Here is a 19,799-nt window from a genome sequence, read left to right as displayed (position 1 = left end):
TTTTTGTTTATTTTTGTTTTATTTTGAGCAAAATAGATTAGTCATTTCTGAGGAGAAGAATGGAAGGAGAGGGGAAATACTTGCTCAGTTACAAAAAAAAATACAACTTTTGTGATTTTTGTTTAACAGTCCAGACAAATTAAATGAGAGGGGTAAAATTTGGCCTGGAAATGGCCTTGACTGAGGAGAAGTGCTTTTGAACATTGTGGTGAAAACTGGTTTGCTTTCACTGAGTTATGACCAGATTGCACTTTGTGCATGCACAGCGTGTTTCAGTTGGATTTTCTCACTCACGGTGTAGCGTGTGTAGCTGGCAAAGGCTGTGGTGTTTGCACATGTGTGATTAATTTAGCTAGGTCCTACAAAACAGATGTTAGGGAAACTTTAGGAGCCTTTGCTCCAACCCAGACATTTTCTATAAAGGTTTGAGGCAGGGCTTTTGCAAAATTCACTTCCATAAAAAGATATGTGAGGAGCTCCTATTTGGCAGACTGTAGGTCAGGGGGAGGAGACCTCTGCTACTACATGCCATACTAGGGGGCTGCTGTCATATGCAAGAGAGAAACCCTGCTTCTGGGTTCTGTATTTTAAAGCTGCAGCCTTAGGCTTGTGTTTCTTCTGTGAGGCTTGTAAAATCCCTGGAGCACAGGGGACTACTCTGAAATCAAGCATGCCATGGCCCTTGCGATTTGCAGGAGAGGGAGCTCCCTCCTACAGGACTTGTAGGATACATAGGACATGACATTCCAGTAATATCATGCTAAATAAGGTTATCGTTTATGGGGAAAGGACTGCCAAGTGATATAAAAAACAGGTTTTTCCTCTGAAAAGCATATCCTATGAGGACCGTTTCCTTTTTAAAATTTAGTTAAATGAACATTCTTGTTGCACAGCTAAGCACTCAAAAATTAGGGAAAGACAAAGTAAGGCTGAATGTAAGAACTCCTGTCTCTGCCATGTTTGCATTACTACTGCACATATCCAGCTGGAGAGAATCATCCTACATCGCTCTCCTTCTAGAAGGAAAGATGACCCTGTAGAACTGTCATTGGCATTCATCCTAAGAAGTAGGGGGATTTCTGCCATTAACCTGGTTTGTAGATTAAAGTTGGGCCTTTCCTGGACTTTGCAGGTGGGAGACCGCCTTTACGGGCTACTAGTAGTGCCACGGTTTTTGTAAATTTGCTGGACCTCAATGACAATGACCCCACCTTCCAGAACCTGCCTTTCATTGCTGAGGTCCCTGAAGGCCTTCCAGCAGGCTCCTCCGTCTTTCAGGTAAATCTTCTGCTTTCACTATTTCCATTTCAACATGTATTTTTTTCAGTGGTGGTCTAGCCATGTTAACCTGTAGTAATCACCATCATTTGTAAAAGTGCTAATGAAGTGTTTAGTATGATGATCATAGCTGTATTTTGATGAGAGCCTTCTGCGTAGTCAGTGCCCTCTTCCCAGATCAATATGGCCAAAGTCAGCAGCCAGCACTGTATAAAACAGGGATACAGTAAACGATTCTTTACAAGGGTAAGCCCCGGACTCCATAAGACAGGCAATGTTAGAGCCTAACCAAACACTAGGAACTCAGGCTCAGTTTAATTTACTTGTGATTGTCATGGTGATAAAGTGGTTATTTTCTCCTCTCACATCCTCTGCCTCTTGTTGGCCCCTTTCTCTGCAAGAAAGTGTGTCAAATTGTTTAAACACAAAGTTAAAAATGGGGAACTCCTGAGCTCAGGTGCTGGCTCTGTGACCGACTAATACTGTGGTTGCTTGCTGTCTGTACCTCCGTTTCCCCGTCTGCAGAAAGGAAATGTCATCATTGGCCAGCCAGGAGGTCTGCAAGGCTTAGGCAGTGTTAGCGAAGCTCCCTGTGTATGCCCTATGTAGCAGTACTCGCACTCCTGAAGCCTTTCCCCACAGATGTGACACCAATACTTTAACTCATGGGGAGTGCAACCCCCCTGTAACTGTAACTACTAGCAGATGTGATATTCAGAGAACCCTTTGGGTTTAACTCCGAGTCTGTGGGGGATGGAATCTCTTTCTCTGGCTCCAAAGTTTATGTGTTTGTATTTTTTTTATCAATATAACACATACCGGGCTCTCATATGAGACATGTGATGTCAACCTCTTTCTCATGCTCACTTCTCCCCTTCATTCTCATTAGGTGTTGGCCATAGACCTGGATGAAGGTTTGAATGGGCAAGTGACTTACCGCATGCAGGTGGGGATGCCCCGAATGGACTTCCTCATCAATAGCACCAGTGGGCTCATCAACTCCACAGCCATGCTGGACAGGGAGAGGATCTCCGAGTATTACCTCAGGGTGGTAGCAAGTGATGCAGGAGTGCCATCGAAGAGCTCCACCAGCACCCTGACTGTCAGAGGTGACTGCAGGGCTGGGCATCCCAAGGCTGTTACACTCACACTAACACTTTCCTAGACCTGGCTAGTGTCCTAGGAGTTGTTTCTATACTCTTAGTCCCAGAATCCCTACTGCCATGCATCGGGAGGAGGCCAGCCTCAATCTGCTGTCCACACATGTCTTCCTCTGAGGTCAGATCAGCTGGGGTGCTCACGCGAGCAATGCTCAGACATGAGCACTGAGACAGTGATGTCAGGGCACTGTCAGCAAGTGGACCTAGATTGGTGGATTTGTTCCCCCCATTGCTCTGCCAGTCCTAGTATTTCTGTACCTTTCAGAGTGTGTTGCAAGGACAATCTGTTTACCCAGGCCTTTGCCTGCATGGTGCTGAGTTTTTGTCATGCTTCGGGGGTTGAGTTTTCAGAGCTGATCTGTAGTTAATTAACCTCATGTTTTAATTTTTGTGAGTTTACTTAATAGCCAGAATGGGTCAGACTAATTATTCCATCTCATCCTGTATCCTGTCTCGGCCAGTGCCAGGCACTTCAGCAGGAATGAGCAGAACAGGACAATTATCAAGTGATCCATCCTCTGTCATCCAGTCCCAGCTTCTGACAGTTGGAGGTTTAGAACACCAGGAGCATGGGCTTTCATCCCTGGTCAACCTGGCTAATAGCCATTGATGGACCTATTCCCCATGAACTTATCTAGTTCTTCTTTTAACCCAGTTATTGTTTTGGCTTGCACAGCATCCTATGGCAATGAGTTCCACAGATAGACTGTGCATTATGTGAAGAAGTACGTCCTTTTCACTTTCTCCATGCCATTCATGATTTTACAGATGTCTATCATATTCCCCCTTTGTCGTCTCTTCTTTTTAATTTCTTCTCACATGGAATATGTTTCTACTTCTAATCATTTTCATTCCCCATGTTTGTATCTTCATCAATTCTATATATCTTTTTTGAGATGGGGCAACCAAAACTCCTAGCAGGATTTAAGGTACCATCAATATCTGTTTCCTACTAGACACTAACATTTTTAGCTTTTTAGACTTCTGCACATTGAGTGGTAACAGCTAATTTAGGTCCCATTGTTTTGTATGTATGGTTGGGATCATTTTTTTCAATTTGCATTACTTGCATTTATCAATGTTGAATTTCATCTTCCATTTTGTCACCAAGCGACTCAGTTTTGAGAGATCCTTTAATAACTCTTCAGCTGTTGATGTAACAGTGTTGAGTTATTCTGTAACATCTGCAAATTTTGCCATATCACTGTTCCTCCCCTTTTTTGAATCACTTGTATCTTGAACAACACTTGGGATCCTTGTAGGTTGGCATGGGTACTTCTCTCCATTGTGAAAACTGACCATTCATATCCTTTGATTCCTATCTTTTTAACCAGTTATTGATCCATGAGAGGACCTTCCCACTTAGCCAGTGACTGTTTAGTTTCCATAGGAGGCTTTGATGCAAGGCTTCTTAAAGGAAGTCCAAGTACACACTGTCAACTGGATAGGATAACTCTTGTTCACATACTTGTGGTCTCTCTCAAAGAATTCTAATAGATTGGTGAGGCATGAATTCCCTTAAAAAAGCTGTGTTGTCACTTCTCCAGAATATTGTGTTTGTCTATGTGCCTGATAACGCTCTCTTTTCTATAGTTTCAATTTGCCACTACTGAAGTTGGGCTTAGCAGTTTGCAATTGCCAAGATCATCAGTGGAGCCTTTTTAAAAATTAAGTGTTACTAGGGGGCTGCACCCTGCTTGCTATGCTCGCCAAACCCCTGACTCTTGCCACACAAGGGGCTGCCCCCTGCTCACTACGCTCGCCAACTCGCCTTTCTCTGGCCACTTTTGTGGCAAGAGAGCATGATGACATCATTCTATCACCTGGCAGGAAAAACTTTTTTTATATATAGAGAGAGATAAGCTACCCTCTAGTTATCGGGTATAGAGGGTGATTTAAATGGTAGGTTACATACTATAGTTCTGTAATTTCATATTTCAGTTCCTTGAAAACTCTTGGGTGAATACCATCTGGTCCCGTTGACTTATTGCTGTTCATTTATCAATTTGTTCAAAAACCTCCTCTGCTGACATCTCACTATGGAACAGTACCTCAGATTTGTCACCCAAAAAGAATGGCTCACAAGTGGGAGTCTCCCCCAGTCTCTGCAGTGAAGACTAATGCAAAAAATTAGTTTAGCTTCTCTTCAACTATCTTATCTTCTTTGAGTGCTCCCTTAGCACCTTGACCATCTTTAAAAAAATGCTGTTGTTGTGTCCTTACATAGTTGCTCTTCAAATTCTTTCTTGGTCCTCCTTATTATAATTTTACGCTTGGCTTGTCAGAGTTTATGCTCCTTTTTATTTTTGTTGCTAGTATTTGACTTCTGATTTTTAAAGGATGCCCTTTTGCCTCTAACTGCCTCTTTTACTGTGCTATTTAGCCACAGTAGCAATTTTTTGTCCTTTTACAGATTGGTGTGTTTTAGTTTCCTTGTTTTAATCTGGGGCATATGTTTAGCCTGAGCCTCTATTATGGTGAGTTTAAATAGTCTCCATGTGATTTGCAGACATTTACCCTTGTGATCCTTCCTTCTAATTTCCATTTAACTAGCCTTCTCTTTTTTGTGTGGCTCCCTTTTTTGAAATTAAAAGCGATGTTGGTAGGTTTCTTTGGCATTCTTCTCCCTACAAGGAGATTATATTTAATTATATTGTGGTTGCTAGAACCTAGGGTCTCTGATAAGCATAATTTAGAAATGAGAAAAGAAATAACCTAGAGTTCCTTCAGTCCAATGTGTGGAAGGATCTTTATCTACATCTATAGCCACAATATGATCTTTGCCATGTACTAGGAAGACATTTGACTCTACGTCCCAGATTCCTTTCCCTCTTGCCCTGGGGAACAGTGTGGACTTTCTCTGTATGTCTGTCCCTCAGAATGTTTCCTGCCCTATGATGATAGAGAATCTACTTGTACTGTAAACTCTTGTATGCCTTTCAGGGCAGGAATGGTCTTTTCATTCTGTATTTGCACACTACCTAATACCTGATCCCGAATGGTGCATCTAGGCAACTGCACAATACCAATAATAAATAATAACATTAAAGTAAATGTAAAAATGAAAAATTCAGAACAGTCACCAGTAATGGGATGTATTTGAGAGCTCAGTAGTTAATGGTGGGCTTTTAAGAGCAGCAAATTAACCTACATATATAGGCAAGGGACATACTTGATCTTCCACTGTTTGTTACAGTTCTGGATGTGAATGACGAGAACCCCACCTTCTTCCCAGCTATCTACAATGTCTCCCTACCTGAGAACATACGCCGGGATTTCAAAGTGGTCCGTCTAAACTGCACTGACGCGGATATGGGTCTGAATGCTGAGCTCAGTTACTTCATCACTGGTACCAAATATTTCTAAGCCTTCTTATCTCTGATCTATCTTGGCTGTGTTGTTATTCAGTGTGCAGTAGAGCTCTCCAATCTATCCTTAGACCTGTTCCAAAGTCATGGTGCAAAGCACTGTGGGTAAAATATATGCAAATTAGACAGTCAAAGGGGCTTTTCATCCTGCTGTTGCATTGCAAGGCTGATTTGCTTACATTTTCCTATGATGCTTTGCAAATGACTGGAAAACTGTTTTGGGCTGTTTGAGGCTGAGAATTATCTATGCTTCATCAACCTGAAAGTGTAATGAGCTGTGTGTGTCTGCACAAAATGAGCATGAGGGCTTGAAGCAGGAATTGTAGGTCTCCTTTGCAAGGTCAGGTGAAGCATTGCCAAGGGAGCTATATTCAGGCAAGCATGGAAGTTGACATGAAAACGTGCCGCCTCCAATCTTGTCGGGCACTGTGGATATAGCTGTGAGATTCAAGTCCCTTACCACTCCTGTTTTTCTGGAATAATCCTGGCATGACTCCAACTATTGCTAGCATTCTCTGGGCCCAGCTCTCTGGGGGGGAGGTACAAGCTGCGGCTGGCTACAATTTCCAGTGACATCAAGATATAGGCGTTGACTTCATGGGTGTTCTGGGACTGAGGGGAAAAAATTAGTGGTGCAGAGCACCCACCAGCAGCCAACTCTCCTTTCCCCTGCCTCTCATCCACTGGTGGCCCCACTGACCACCTCCCACCACTTCTGGAGCACCGCAAACAGCTGATTTGCTGTGTTCAGGAAGCTCTGGGAGGAAGGGAAAAGAGCAAACATGGGGCAAGCATGAGGGGTGGCAGGCAGAGAAGAGGCAGGGTAAGTGTTTGATATGGTAGAAGTGGAGGAGGACGGTCTAATTTGCATATGTGGCGCTTATCTAGTTGATGGCAGTGTTATAGTATTTGTAGTTGTTGGAGACGGTGCTCTCTGAGGAGCTTTGCTGTGTAGTTCAGATATATAATTTACAAGACAGAAAGTTTGTTCTTCACACTTTCAAAAAGCTTTGAAACAATGTTCCACTCATAAGGTCTGCTTTCCTCAGAGGTTCCAAAAGTTGTGCAGTATCGCCCTCTTCTGTACAGATATGTAGATGATAACCCAGATTTATAAGTCTCAGAGGGCCGTGTTAGTCTGTAACTGAAAAAACTTAAAAAACCAACTAATGGTCCTGCAGCACCTTAGAGACTAACAAAAAATATAGATAGTAGCTCATGATACCATCTACATTTTTTGTTAGTCTCTAAGGTGCTGCAGGGACCATTCATTGTTTTTTAACTCACATTTATATTAGCTCTAGCTGTTAAGTAGTCCCATCCTTTAGCCAGGAAAGAAGTGCTGAACCTGCATTTCTTCTTATGCATTCTGATTCTCATTCAGATGGTCTTGATTGAAATCCAAACTGGAACTTTTTCCACTTATCCCTCTGCCACATCTTGCCTCTCAGCATCATGAAACAAGTGGATTGGCTTAATGCAGCTGAGAGATGTGTGACTGAGTCATAAGGCACAATTCATTTAAAGTGCATTTATTGGAAGCATGCCTGTAAAAATACAAATCGTATATAAAACACCATATTTCCCCTTCCTAAGTCAAATCTGTTCACATTGCTGAAACAAACATGTTTTCATTTCTGTTAAAACTACAGAACCAACGGAGTGTTTAGAGAGCAAACTAGATTTTAATCTGCCTTGTACATCCTCACCAAAAGAGTCAGTTGAGTTCTATGGCAGAATCTCTAATACTGAAAGTGAAGAAAAAAGGCAAATCCCCACCACAACTTGATCTTCATATCCCTAGCTGAGTTTCTGCACCTGCAGTTAAAAACCCCTTACAGAACTTTGACTTGCAAACTGAGCATATGTGACTTGGACACAAAGAAGAAAATGCAGAGAAACCAGTAGCATCATATTATGATCACTCTTCTCACTGTAGCTGTGCTGTGTTATGTCCAACATTCCATGTGCTCTAGCAAGAAAAAAACCTTATGTGTTTCCCTATGGATACTATGAAATTGTATGAAATAATTCTCTTCAGAGGCACAAAGATATTTTAACACATTATTTCCCATAACCTGTGGTGGGCTGTAACCTGTCTAATAAAGACTAGAGCCAGTAGTTGGATGGATGGAGAAAAATAAGCCATTGGTTCAACAATTATTGGCCCGTTCATACTTCACCATATAAAACACTTATCTTCCCCCAAAGAGTGCAGATATGGAGTTGTTCTGGTGTTTCTGACTGAGTCACTGATCAAATCATGCTTTGTTGGTTTGTTCTGGTTAACCAATAAAATTGTATCATTTGGTTTATGTGGGTAGTAATGTGGTGTTCTAAGTAGCATGAGGGATTGGGCTATTTGTGTCACACTGGGCATCCGTGTGGGTTGTGGGGAATGTGCTACTTTTTATACAGTTGACATTATTTGGTTGTGTTAACTTATCCAATATCCTGGAGACTAAATTTTTCATGTGATCTGGCAGAGCAGGTACAAGACAATGTTCAATAATAGTTTTAAAAATGTGTCTTCCTCTTCAGAGCAAAACAACATACTAATTTACGTTGTCATTTGTTAGAAGGAGCCCTAACTAAAAATTGATTGTTTTCACTGATGGTTTTTTCTCAATAGAATATGCTGGTCAGTTTTTAATGTATGTATCTGTTTTCTCATTCTGTCTTTGAAATGTTTTTATTTGCCCTGCTGTAGGTGGAAATCAGGATGGTAAGTTCAGTGTTGGCTTCAGAGATGGAGTGGTCAGAACAGTAGTGAATCTCGACAGAGAAACTATGGCATCGTATACTCTAGTCCTGGAGGCCATAGGTAAGGATTTCCCTCAGGTTTTGCTTTAGTTCAAGCAATCAGTTTAGTTGTATACAAGTCTTTGGGGTGCACTGGAGAGAGAGGGAACTGTCTGTAAACACCATATAAATCAATGTTAGTGCATGTCGTTTAATAATAATGATTTATGGCCCACTTCTGTTAATCTATCTCAGCCCCAATGTGAGGAACCTGCCTTTTCTGGGTGGCAGGGGGATTCCTTATTCAGGTTTGTTCAGTCCAGGGCTTTCCCTGCACTGCTCTATTGTGATGTGGAGGAAAAAAATCTTCCTTGAGTAAGGAAGCAGTTCAGTCTCTTGTTACTGTGTATCCCACTGTAGTGAAAATATTCACTATGGAATTATGTTATAATAAAATCAGTCTCAAAGTGTCATGCCAGAACATGGTTCACTTACTGCCAGTTAATACTATGAGCCAACTGGCATGATCAAAGGAACTCAGTGCCAACTATTTTTTGGCCATTATCACCAAGGGCTTACAGGGCTGTGTTAGTTTATGGGAGCCTTGCCATTGATCTCCCCTTCCAAACAATGCCAATGTAAGAATTTTCTATAGACTACACAACGGTTGGAATGCATGTGAAAACCAACTGATACAGGGAACACAACAGTATTAGGAGACCAGCAGTAGTTCTTCGAGTGCTTGCTTATGTCCATTCCGTCTAGGTGTGCGCGCGCCCCGTGCACAAATTCTGGAAGCTTTTTGCCCTTAGCAGTACCCGTTAGGCCAGCAGGGGAGCCCCCTGGAGTGGTGCCAGTATATCCCAGCATATAATCCCCTGCTGGCCTTCCACCCCCTCAGTTCCTTCTTTCTGCCTGGGACAGTTGCTGGAATGCTCTGCTTGCCTTTCCAAGTGCACCCTTAGCTTTCTTATGTAAATAGTTTCTCCTTAGGAGTAGTTAGCAGTTAATTGTTAGTAGATAGTGATTAGATAGCGTTGATAGTAGTTTCCCCCTTCCCTCTGCCAGGAGGGCATGCTAGGGCCCCAGGGCTTCATACCCTGTCAACAGTACTCCAAACCCATGCTTCTTGGAGATCCACATACAAATTGTTTGAAGTGCCTCTGTGAGAGCCATTTAACTAATGCCTGCAAGATCTGCAGGTCCCTTAAGCCTCATACGCAAAGGGAGAGAGACTCCAGGCTTAAGCTCCTCTTAATGGAGTTGGCACTTCAACTCCCTGTGCTGGAGCTGGCACTGTCCATAAGGAGCGCACTGGCGTCAACTAGAGAGACAGAGGGGGCTCCAAGGCACGCAGTGGCTTCCTGGTACCGATCGGCACCGAGGCACCTATCTCATTCACCAGCGCCGTCAACTAGTAAACGGGCGCGAAGTGAAAGGTCGCCGCGAAAGCAGGACCAGAGTACCTTCCCCTGGGAGCCAGTGCTTCAACGGAGGAGCCCGGTAGGATCGGGAGACCAAGGGGGCTGGGACCTGTCCCTGGAGGTGGTCCGGAGGCCATCCACGCCAGAGACGTTCTCTGCAGCCCAGGAGTTGATAGAGCTCACGGCCTCCCCAGGCCTGGCACTGCGCGGCACGGAGGAGCACAAGGGCCACGAGACCCATGTGCCTAAACTGGCCCCAGCACCGCAGCTGGCACCACCCAGACCATCACCCAGGCAAAACCTGGGCTCGGCACCGTCGGCACCGCTGTCCCTGGTGCAGGAGGCTCCATGGAGGAGGGTGCCTCTTCCCACTGAGTTGGCACTGAGCACTCCGGTACAGGAGTTCCCTGCCATGCCGCCCCGCCAGTGTTGCCTGTAACCCATAGAGGGAAACCGGTTGCAATGGCTCACCATGCGGCACAGGGGGAAGAAGGGTCTTCTGCACCACCATGGTCGGCATCGAAATACTCTTCGGAGTCCGATGCAGAGTCTCTGGTCTCATCAGCCTCTTCTCAACGGTTGGCTGCATCTAGGGTCTCTCGCTCGTCCCGTAGGTCGGCGCACTGCTCCAGGTCGGGTCACCGGTCTTTGTCTTAGCACCGCTCGGGGCATCGCAGCCCACCCATGGTCCAGACGTGGCCCACCCTCCCCACCAGTGGCAGCCGCCTATGCAGTGGCCCTTCTGGACACTGTGGGCCTATGATCAGGTGCAAGGCCCTGACCCATCGAGACCAGGGTCCGTAGCGACCTTGGTGCGCTCTAGCCATAGGTCTGTCCCCTCGGTCAGCCTGCTCACCAGGGACCTGGGCTCAGATACTAGAACCAGCCCCCTGGAGTCAAGGGATGAATCGGCTGAACCACCCCATCAACCTTTTCCAGCAGGCCCTGAGCAGAGCCCTGGCCCCAGGACTGAGCCTGTCGCCATGGTTATGGTTCAACCCCAGCTGCTGGAGTCCTCGTCCTCATCACTGGATAAGGCCTTAGCAGATCCATCTCCGGGCATGCCTACAATGGACATGTGAGCCCATCAGGACCTCCTCAGGCACCTCGCTCAGAACTTGGGGATACAGGCAGAGGAGGTTAAGGAGGAGGAGGAGGACCCGATGGAGGACATTCTTACGGCTGACGCCCCGGCTAAGATCGCCCTCCCTCTGAATAAAACGGTGGCAAAGATAGCCAAGACCTTATGGCAGACACCGGCCTCCATTCCCCTGACACAAAAAGGGGTTGAGGAGGTATTTTGTGCCCCAGTCCAGGCATGAGCATCTCTTCGCACATCCACCACAGGGTTCAGGAGTGGCTCAGGCGGCTTGCCAGAGGGAGGTGCAGGGGCAGTAGGGCCCTGCTCTGAAGAGTAAGGAGCCAAAGAAGTTGAACCTGCTGGGATGGAAGGCATATGCTACGGCGGGCCTACAACTGAGGATCACAAACCAGCAATTGATGCTCAGCCGGTATGCATACAATGCTTGGGTGGCAGTGGATAAATTCAAGGACCAGCTGCCCCAAGCTTCCCAGTGGAAGTTTGCCGCTTTTATGGAAGAAGGAAGAATAGTCGCGCGAACAGGCCGCCCTGGATGCTGTGGACTCGGCAGCTTGGGTCATGGCCACGGGCATTGTTATGTGTAGGTGCTCATGGCTCCAGATCTCTGGCATACCGCAGGCGGTCCAGGTGACGTTGCAGGACCTCCCCTTCAAGGGCTCTGGGTTGTTCTCGGAGCAAACAGACAACAATCTACACATCCTTACAGACTCCAGGGCCACCCTAAAATCCCTGGGCATCCACAGCCGGCCCTGCAGTGGTGTCCACTTAGCCTCTCTGTGGCCTCTCGTTATCAGCAAGGGCCACGGTTTGATAGTAGGAGGAGGTCTAGGGCTCCCACAGCTAGGGGGAAAAGAAAGAGATCACGGGATCCTCCTGACCAGAACCCCGGACCCTCCAATAAGTCCCAAGGGCCTGGGCTGGCCTTTTGAAGATGTGCCCGAGGACAGAGTTCCAGTCACTCCCATAGATCGACTCTTTTGCCAGAGGCTATCCCCTTTTTACCAGACCTGCTGCGCTATCACCATAGATTGTTGGGTACTGGACACAGTACAGAGTACTCTATCCCATTCCTTTCTTCCCCACCCTCCCATCCCCCTTCCCTGTCCTTTTTCGGGGACCCCTCTCATGAGACCCTGTTCAGGCAGGAGGTCTCCATTCTACTTTCTCTAGGGTGGTAGAGGAAGTCCCCCTGTCCCTCCAGGGAAGTGGCTTTTAGTCCTGCTATTTCCTGATCCCAAAATCCAAGGGGGGTCTCCGCCCCATCCTGGGCCTAACGGGGCTCAACGTCTTCTTAAGAAAGTCAAAATTCAGGATGGTGATGCTAGTCTCCATCATCTCCTCCCTTGATCTAGGAGACTGGTATGCCACCCTTGATTTGAAGGACGCATACTTCCACATCTCAGTTGTTCCCGCAGGAAATACCTTTGGTTTACCAGTGCATGGCAGTAGTGCCGGCATTCCTTTGAAGGAAGGGACTGCATGTTTACCCTTACCTAGACGACTGGCTGATTAGGGGCCAGTCGAAGGACCAACTTTTGTCTGACATCAACCTAGCCAGGGAAACATTCTTAGGGTTGGGGCTCATACTGAATGAAGAGAAGTCCACCCTTACTCCAACCCAAGTGATAGAGTTTGTGGGGGCACATTTGGACGCAACATGTGGCAGGGCGTCCCTCCCACGTCCATGGTTCCTCTCCCTGGACGACATCATTCATGGCCTCCAGGCTTCCCCCATGACCACGGTGCGGAACTGCATGAGGCTTTTGGGTTACATGGAGGCATGCATGTATCTGGTGCGCTACGTCAGGCTCCACCTCAGGCCTCTCCAGAATTGGCTGTCAACGGTTTACAGGCCAGCCTACGACCATATCAATCTAGTCCCTCCCACGATCCTATCAACCCTGAACTGGTGGCTGAGGAACTCCAAAGTATGCGAAGAGGTCCTGTTCCACCACCCCACCCTTACAGTCCAGCTGGTGACCAATGCGTCCAACGCAGGATGGGGTGCCCACCTGGTGGATCTTCGTATGGAAGGTACGTGGTCGGGGGCAGAGAGGAACCTGCACATCAATGTCAAGGAGCTGAGGGCGGTTTGGCTGGCTTGTCAGACATTTATGCCCCAGCTACGGGGGAAGTGTGTATCTGTTCTCACGGACAACATGACAGCGACGTACTACATCAACTGTCAAGGTGATGTTCACTTCTCCCCCCCCTTGCCACGAGTTTCTAGCCCTCTGGGATCTGTGCATTGCACAGAGGGTTCATTTGCAGGCCACTTACCTGCCGGGGTCATGCAACACCCTGGCGGACTGGTTCAGTCGGACCTTTACGGCCCACGAATGGTCGTTCAAGGGGAAGGTGGTAGTGTTATACCAATAAAAGCAAGCAGGATCTTATGAGGGGGATAAGGCAAAAAGCCACATTTATTGTAAAGATAATAATAAAAAAATAAAGAAAAGATAGAAGCAAACAACGTTGTTTAACTACTTATTCCTAACACTACTTAAACCCTTATACACTTTTATATATATATATATATATATATATATATATATATATATATATATATATATATATATATATATATATAACCATTCATTCATACATCCATTCATTCAAGTTCTGTGTATAGTTACCAGCCTGGAAGTTGCTTGTGACAGAATACTGGCCAGGTACTTTGTACACAAGTGATGGTAGTGGGGAGCGAAGTCCTGATCAGATGCGCATCTGAAGCTCCTGGTAGGCTGGCAGCAGAACCTTGGACTCTGATTCCATAGTTTTTTAGTCCAGTTCTTATAGGAATTTTTTCCTATGCCAGTCTATGGAAATTGCTGCATCATGCTGATGTCTCCAGGGTGGCTGCCAGGTGCTCGTCAGTGATCTTATTGGGTGGACCTCCAGTACTTGGTTTTCTCCACTTGACACCTTTTGGTTGCACTGGCACCTGACGCCTTCTTCAGCCCTTTGTTGCTGTATTCTCAGGCTGGCACCTCTCAGAACCATTTATTCATCGTCCAAGCACTCTCTCATACATTCATACAGTATTTTGTATAATAATAAAAGTTGTAGTTACAAAAGTTTCTGGGTGGTATTGCTTAAAACATTCTCTGAGTGCTGAGTAAAGTTACAATGTTTTAAAGAGAACAGGCGTCAATTATGTAACAATGCCCTTAGTCAATTACAGGGGTTGGCTCCCATAGCAGAGTTAGTGGCTTGACAATGCATTGTTACAATGTATCTCTGCAATGTTAATTTCAAGCAGCCCCTTGCACAAACTTGAGCATGCCCTGGAGCACAGAGGGGGGGCTGTTTCTGGCTACATAGGATTACATTCTTAACAGTTCTAAGTTATATGACCTAATACATTATATTCTAAAGGGGCAATAATAATAATAAATCTAAACATTTAACAATCTGAACAAATAATAATAATAAGAAGAAGAATTAATAATAAATTTAAAACACTTTAAGTTGTGGGGAACAAATTATGGGGGGTCACTTCCATTTGGAGGAATCATTTTCAATACATGAATATGTTATCCCTACACTAGACCCCCTCTTCTGCAGGTGGGGAACTCCCCTAGTAGATCTGCTCACGACCCTTGCCAACAGAAAGTGCCCCAGGTTCTTTTCGTACAGGGGTCAAGGCAGGGGGTCTGTGGGAGATGTCCTTGTGGGAACATGGCCAGCGGGCCTGCATATGCCTTCCCTCCCTTCCCCTTGATCCATGATGTGCTCATGAAGGTTAGGCAGGGCGGGGCTACACTCATTCTCATAACCCCAGACTGGCCCCGGCAACATTGGTACACGACTCTGGTGTCCCTTTTGAGCGCAGATCCTGTCTCCCTGCTGATGATCCTGGACTTCCTAATGCAGGAGCTTGACCAGGGTTGGCTGTGCCACCCGAACCTCAAATCCCTCCACCTCCAGGCTTGGATGATCAGTGGCTGCGGGGGGGAGGGGGAACTCCTTTGCTCAGACTGGGTAAGGAAGGTACTCATGGAAGATAGGAAACCCTCCACTAGATCCTCCTACCTAGCCAAATGGAAGAGGTTTTCCATTTGGATCAGTCAGAAAGGGGTGGCCCCGGAAAGGGCCCCTATTCCCCTTATTTTGGACTACCTTCTTGACCTCCGGGGCCAAGGGCTGTCCACCTCATCGATTAGAGTACACTTGGTGGCCATTACAGCCTTCCACCAGGGGGAAGGGCAAGAGGTCGCTCTTTGCGCAGGATATGGTGAAACACTTCCTGAAGGGATTGGACAGGTTATATCCCCACGTGCGTTGGCCAGTGCCGCGGTGGGATTTGAACCTGGTGCTGCGGGGGCTCATGTGCCCACCGTTAGAGCCGTTGGCTACGTGTTCTCTCTCCCACCTCTCATGGAAGGTAGTGTTTCTGGTGGCCATTACCTCAGCCAGGAGGGTTTCTGAGCCGCGCGCCCTCTTCTCAGAACCCCTGTACACAGTGATTTTGAGGGACGAGGTGACGATGTGCCCCCACCCAGCTTTCCTCCCTAAGGTAGTTTCCCTGTTCCACATGTCCCAGGAGATTTTCCTGCCAGTGTTCTATCCAAAGCTACATGCGGATGAGAAAGAGAGGGCACTCCACTCACTGGACGTTAGGAGGGCTCTCGCCTTTTATTTAGACAGGACGCAGTCGTTTTGCAAGTCCACTCAGTTGTTTGTCTCCATAGCAGACAAGATGAATGGTTCCCCTGTTCAGCTCAGTGTCTTTCATCATGGATTACATCGTGTATCAAGACCTGTTATGATCTTAGAGGGAGGGTGGCCCCTCCTATTACGGCCCACTCGCCTAGGGCCCAGGCCTCCTCCATGGCCTTCCTAGCTCAGGTGCTGGTCGTGGACATATGTAGGGTGGCCACCTGGTCCTTGGCCCACACCTTCACCAAGCATTATGCCATCACACAACAAGCTAGTCAGGATGCAGTGGTAGGTCAGGCAGTGCTTCAGTCCGTTTCACTCTAGGTTCCGACCCCGCCTCGTTAGGGGTTTGCTTGGAATCACCTAGACAGAATGGACATAAGAAAAGCACTTGAAGAAGAAAAGACCGTTACTTACCTCATAACTGTTGTTCTTTGAGATGTGTTGCTTATGTCCATTCCGATCCCGCCCACCTCCACCTTCATCGGAATCTCCAGCAAGAAGGAACTGAGGCAGTGGAGGGCCATGCTAGGATATACCGGCACCACTCCGGGGGCTCCCCTGCTGGCCCAACAGGTACTGCTAAGGGCAAAAAGCTTCCGGAACTTGTGCATGGGGCGCGTACACACAGAGACAGAATGGACATAAGCAACACATCTCAAAGAACAACAGTTACGAGGTAAGTAACCATCTGTTCTCAGTGTTTGCAGCTATCGATAATATCTCCCTTTTATGGATTTTGGTCCTCTTTGGGCTACAGACACAGAGGGAACTTCTTTGTCTCCCATCTCCAAAGAACCCCATGGAGGGTGATGTTGGCACTTGTCTTACCAAGTCAGCTGGATATTTGGTTACCATATTTGAAATAACAAAGGATAAACACTGACCCTTGGGCAGTTACCGGAGTATCTGTATTTCCAAGTTGCCAGGTCTTCTGTCCCCCAGTTTACTGTATTTAAAACTAGGTGTTAAATTCTTATTTCTCATTGCTTATGGTAACCTTTAGGATTCTTAAAACCAAATTGCATTTTCATTCGATCATTTTGTTTCCTGCGTTGTCATGCATATTGATTTATGCTGCTGCATCAGAGATGGGCATCTGATGCTGTTTTCCTGTTTTTCTTTTGCCTTGAAAAGCCGAAATAATTACACAGATTTTGAAATTGCACAGATGATGTGGAGGAAAGAGAGTCTGAGACCAAGAGGGACAAAATGTGGGTCTTTTACTAAATTAATTGGTCATTCTGTGTAGAATAAGACTGTATCTGCATTTTTATGATGCCATAGTCTGTTTCCCTCCAGCAGGTGTGGCAGAACTGGTGTGTCTCATGTGTGGCCCAGCTCTGGCATAACAAGAGGGAAGGCCTTTTAACCTTATAGAAATGTAATCCTCAATGAATAGTCAACACCTAACAATGCCTATGTGCTCCCTGTGCATGAGAAGAACGGAGAGATGGACCACTTTGTGTTTTTTGTTCTTCACAGACAATGGCCCTACAGGAAACAGGAGGACTGGGACAGCCACTGTGCACATCACTGTACTAGATGTTAATGACAATCGGCCTATCTTCCTTCAGAGCAGTTATGAGGCCAGTGTACCTGAAAACCTCCCAGACTCCAGCAGCATAGTGCAGGCACGTATCCCTCCTGTTCACCAGGCTCCAAAGGAAATGTGTGACTGTGTAAAATGGAATCTCCTCTCCCTTCCATCTTGCCACATTCCAACTGTTAGCTGGAAAGACACAGTTGTATAGAACTTAACAGATCTTTCCACCTCTGGCTATGGTCCATTTCCCTGCCAGTCTAGGATTATTCAATACTTTACACTTGCTACCCAGTCCTTCCTCTCTTTTCATGGACCAAAAACAGAGCGCCAGAGAGGCTGGGAAAAAGGAAGCTGGGCAAGTGAAAATAAGTAGAGACAGGGAATGGGAGGGAACCCGGGAAGAGAAAAAACAGGAAACTGCTTCACCCCACTTCTTGAGAAAACAATCTCTGTGTGAGAGAGTCTCTTCCTTTCTCTTTCTTTGGCTTTTCTTCTCTTTCCCACCCAGCTGGCGTTCTGTATGGTATATGTGACTAAGGACTCAGCAGCAGCAGCGCTGCACTCTGCAAGTTTCCATTCTGCTTGGGGAAAGTAACATTTTCCATGGTGGGGAGAGAAAGGAGACAGTCCTCAATAGCAGGCAGCTAGTGCCCCAGAACAGAGGCGCTTTCATTGTGACACTGGCTGAGGCTGCAACGTCCTTTCTCTCCTCTCAGTGAGCTAAGAGGCTGAAAGGCCACAGCAGTCTTCAAAGAGAGAGTGAAAGTTTGGAGTCTCATTTTTATTTTTATTTCCCCTTTGGAACTAGCCTCAGTAGAGCTGAATGAGCCAGGAATAAATGCATGTATTCACTTAGCCTCTGAGGGTTTCCAATGTTTTCTGGAGCAGACGCCAAGGAATATTTGCAGTATACTTTGTGAGGCCTTCTTATGTTTTGAATGCATCTCTTAGAGCTGGAAAAGGAGCAGTGAGGTGACAGGGCTTTGTCCCTGTCATGTGGAGAGGGAAATGGCAAAGTGATTCACTGGAAAAAAAAATTGAGCCTTTCACTTGTTGGTCTCTTGTTAAATCCCGCCCAGATCAGCAACAAAATTGTCGTCTGTGAAAGGTTTTTGGTGTGAGCTGTTCCTAGTGGATATAAGAGCCTACAGAAAAAAAAATTACCACAAGTCGTATTCTTTGTTGTCTGAATTTCAGCTTTTTATGTGCTTGGTTCTGGGTTGTGCTGAATAACTTTGCTGCACCTTAGCTATGCTGGAGTGTTATTTCTCATGTGGGTAGTTTTTAAATTAGGCCAGTATATCAGTAGGATCCCTTTTTATTCTGTGAATATACTGTACATCTAAATACATAAGTAGAAAATCTGAGGACTGAACAGGCCTGGAGACTAGGCTGCTCTTTTACCTTAGAGCCAATCTCTCCAAGTCAAGGCCCAGTCACATTGCCAGGGCACCATGGGAAGAAGTACCAGGCTCTGTTGCTGCCTGCTCTCTGGATTCTTTTGGGTCCTTGCTCTCCAGGCTGTCAATTCAGCTCCACATGTAGAGGCAAACTTTTAAAAGGTATAATCAGTCAAAACTGCATGACTGGAGTTTTTTACTTCCATAGGCAAAAGAGAGATTGCAAAGCACATGTAATTGTTGTCATTATTCCATCAGGGCAATCTTAATTAGGGTGGTGGTGACGTGGACACCTGTCACTCCCAAGTGCTTATGGGTGAGGACGAAAACTTCCCTCTCTTGAGTGTGTGTCCATGTACACCTGCAGACTCCTCTTCAATCTCTCATTTCCAGGCAAAAAGCTAAAAATTATAGTTATGCACTCAGAACCCATGAAGCTTTCTCATGTCCTGTTCTGATGTTAGGGCTGGCTGGGCGGGAAACCAGCCCCAGTGAAGTTAGAGCAGCTTAACTTCCCGGAACTGGGGATTGTTCTGCTGGCTCTGGATTTCTAAAGTGCATTGTGTTCCATCTCGGCTCTGCTGTACTGGCCAGACCTCTATAGGAGGAAGTAAGAAGCAGGTGGTGTAAAGCTCACTGGGCAAGATTTGCACAGCTGAGAATTCTCCCATGCAAGGAGAATCTGCAGTTTCCCACATTGGCCTGACTTAGGGTTTCTTTTGTGTCACTTTGGGAGCACAAAGCAATCTTGGTGGGTGCCAATGGCTTTCCCTCCAACTTTGTAAACAGCCTTGTAACTTTCTGCTTTGGGATGATGTAGTGATGCTGTTCAGACCCCCTAAATTCAGGTAGGCTGCACAATCCCAATAAGCAACCCTGTTTTCAGTCATTTGATGGATTTGCTCTGGATGAGCATAGGCTGATCATGCTAATAACTTCAAAATGTGTGTTTTAATTGTTTTTTTTTCCTATTTAGACTTGCCAGGCCCCTTAGCTCCTTTTGATGAGTTTTAAAGAAAAATATGAGCAAATCAAAAGATGTTTTTCCATTAGAAGGAACATCCATGTTTGACAATTGGCCTGTGTTTAGGCAGAAACTTTTTTGATTGCCTGTCTT

General features: G+C 46.0%; 1 protein-coding gene across 4 annotated transcripts in view; it reads left to right on the top strand.

Moving 5' to 3' along the window:
* CDH23 (cadherin related 23) overlaps nt 1–19,799 on the top strand; it is a 573,109-nt gene that overhangs the window by 394,737 nt on the left and 158,573 nt on the right. For all 4 annotated transcript variants that reach the window (XM_075934954.2, XM_075934952.2, XM_075934956.2 and 1 more), the window contains 5 exons: nt 1,133–1,278; nt 2,168–2,387; nt 5,635–5,787; nt 8,517–8,630; nt 17,222–17,370. In XM_075934954.2, the coding sequence (XP_075791069.2) occupies nt 1,133–1,278; nt 2,168–2,387; nt 5,635–5,787; nt 8,517–8,630; nt 17,222–17,370 (782 nt within the window). The remainder of the gene's footprint in view (nt 1–1,132; nt 1,279–2,167; nt 2,388–5,634; nt 5,788–8,516; nt 8,631–17,221; nt 17,371–19,799) is intronic.

The sequence above is a fragment of the Pelodiscus sinensis genome, chromosome 8, assembly GCF_052426305.1.
Source record: "Pelodiscus sinensis isolate ZL-2025 chromosome 8, ASM5242630v1, whole genome shotgun sequence".
Lineage (NCBI taxonomy): Eukaryota > Metazoa > Chordata > Testudines > Trionychidae > Pelodiscus > Pelodiscus sinensis.
Note: the sequence above shows the minus strand (reverse complement) of the source record. Positions and strands in the feature narration are given on the sequence as shown.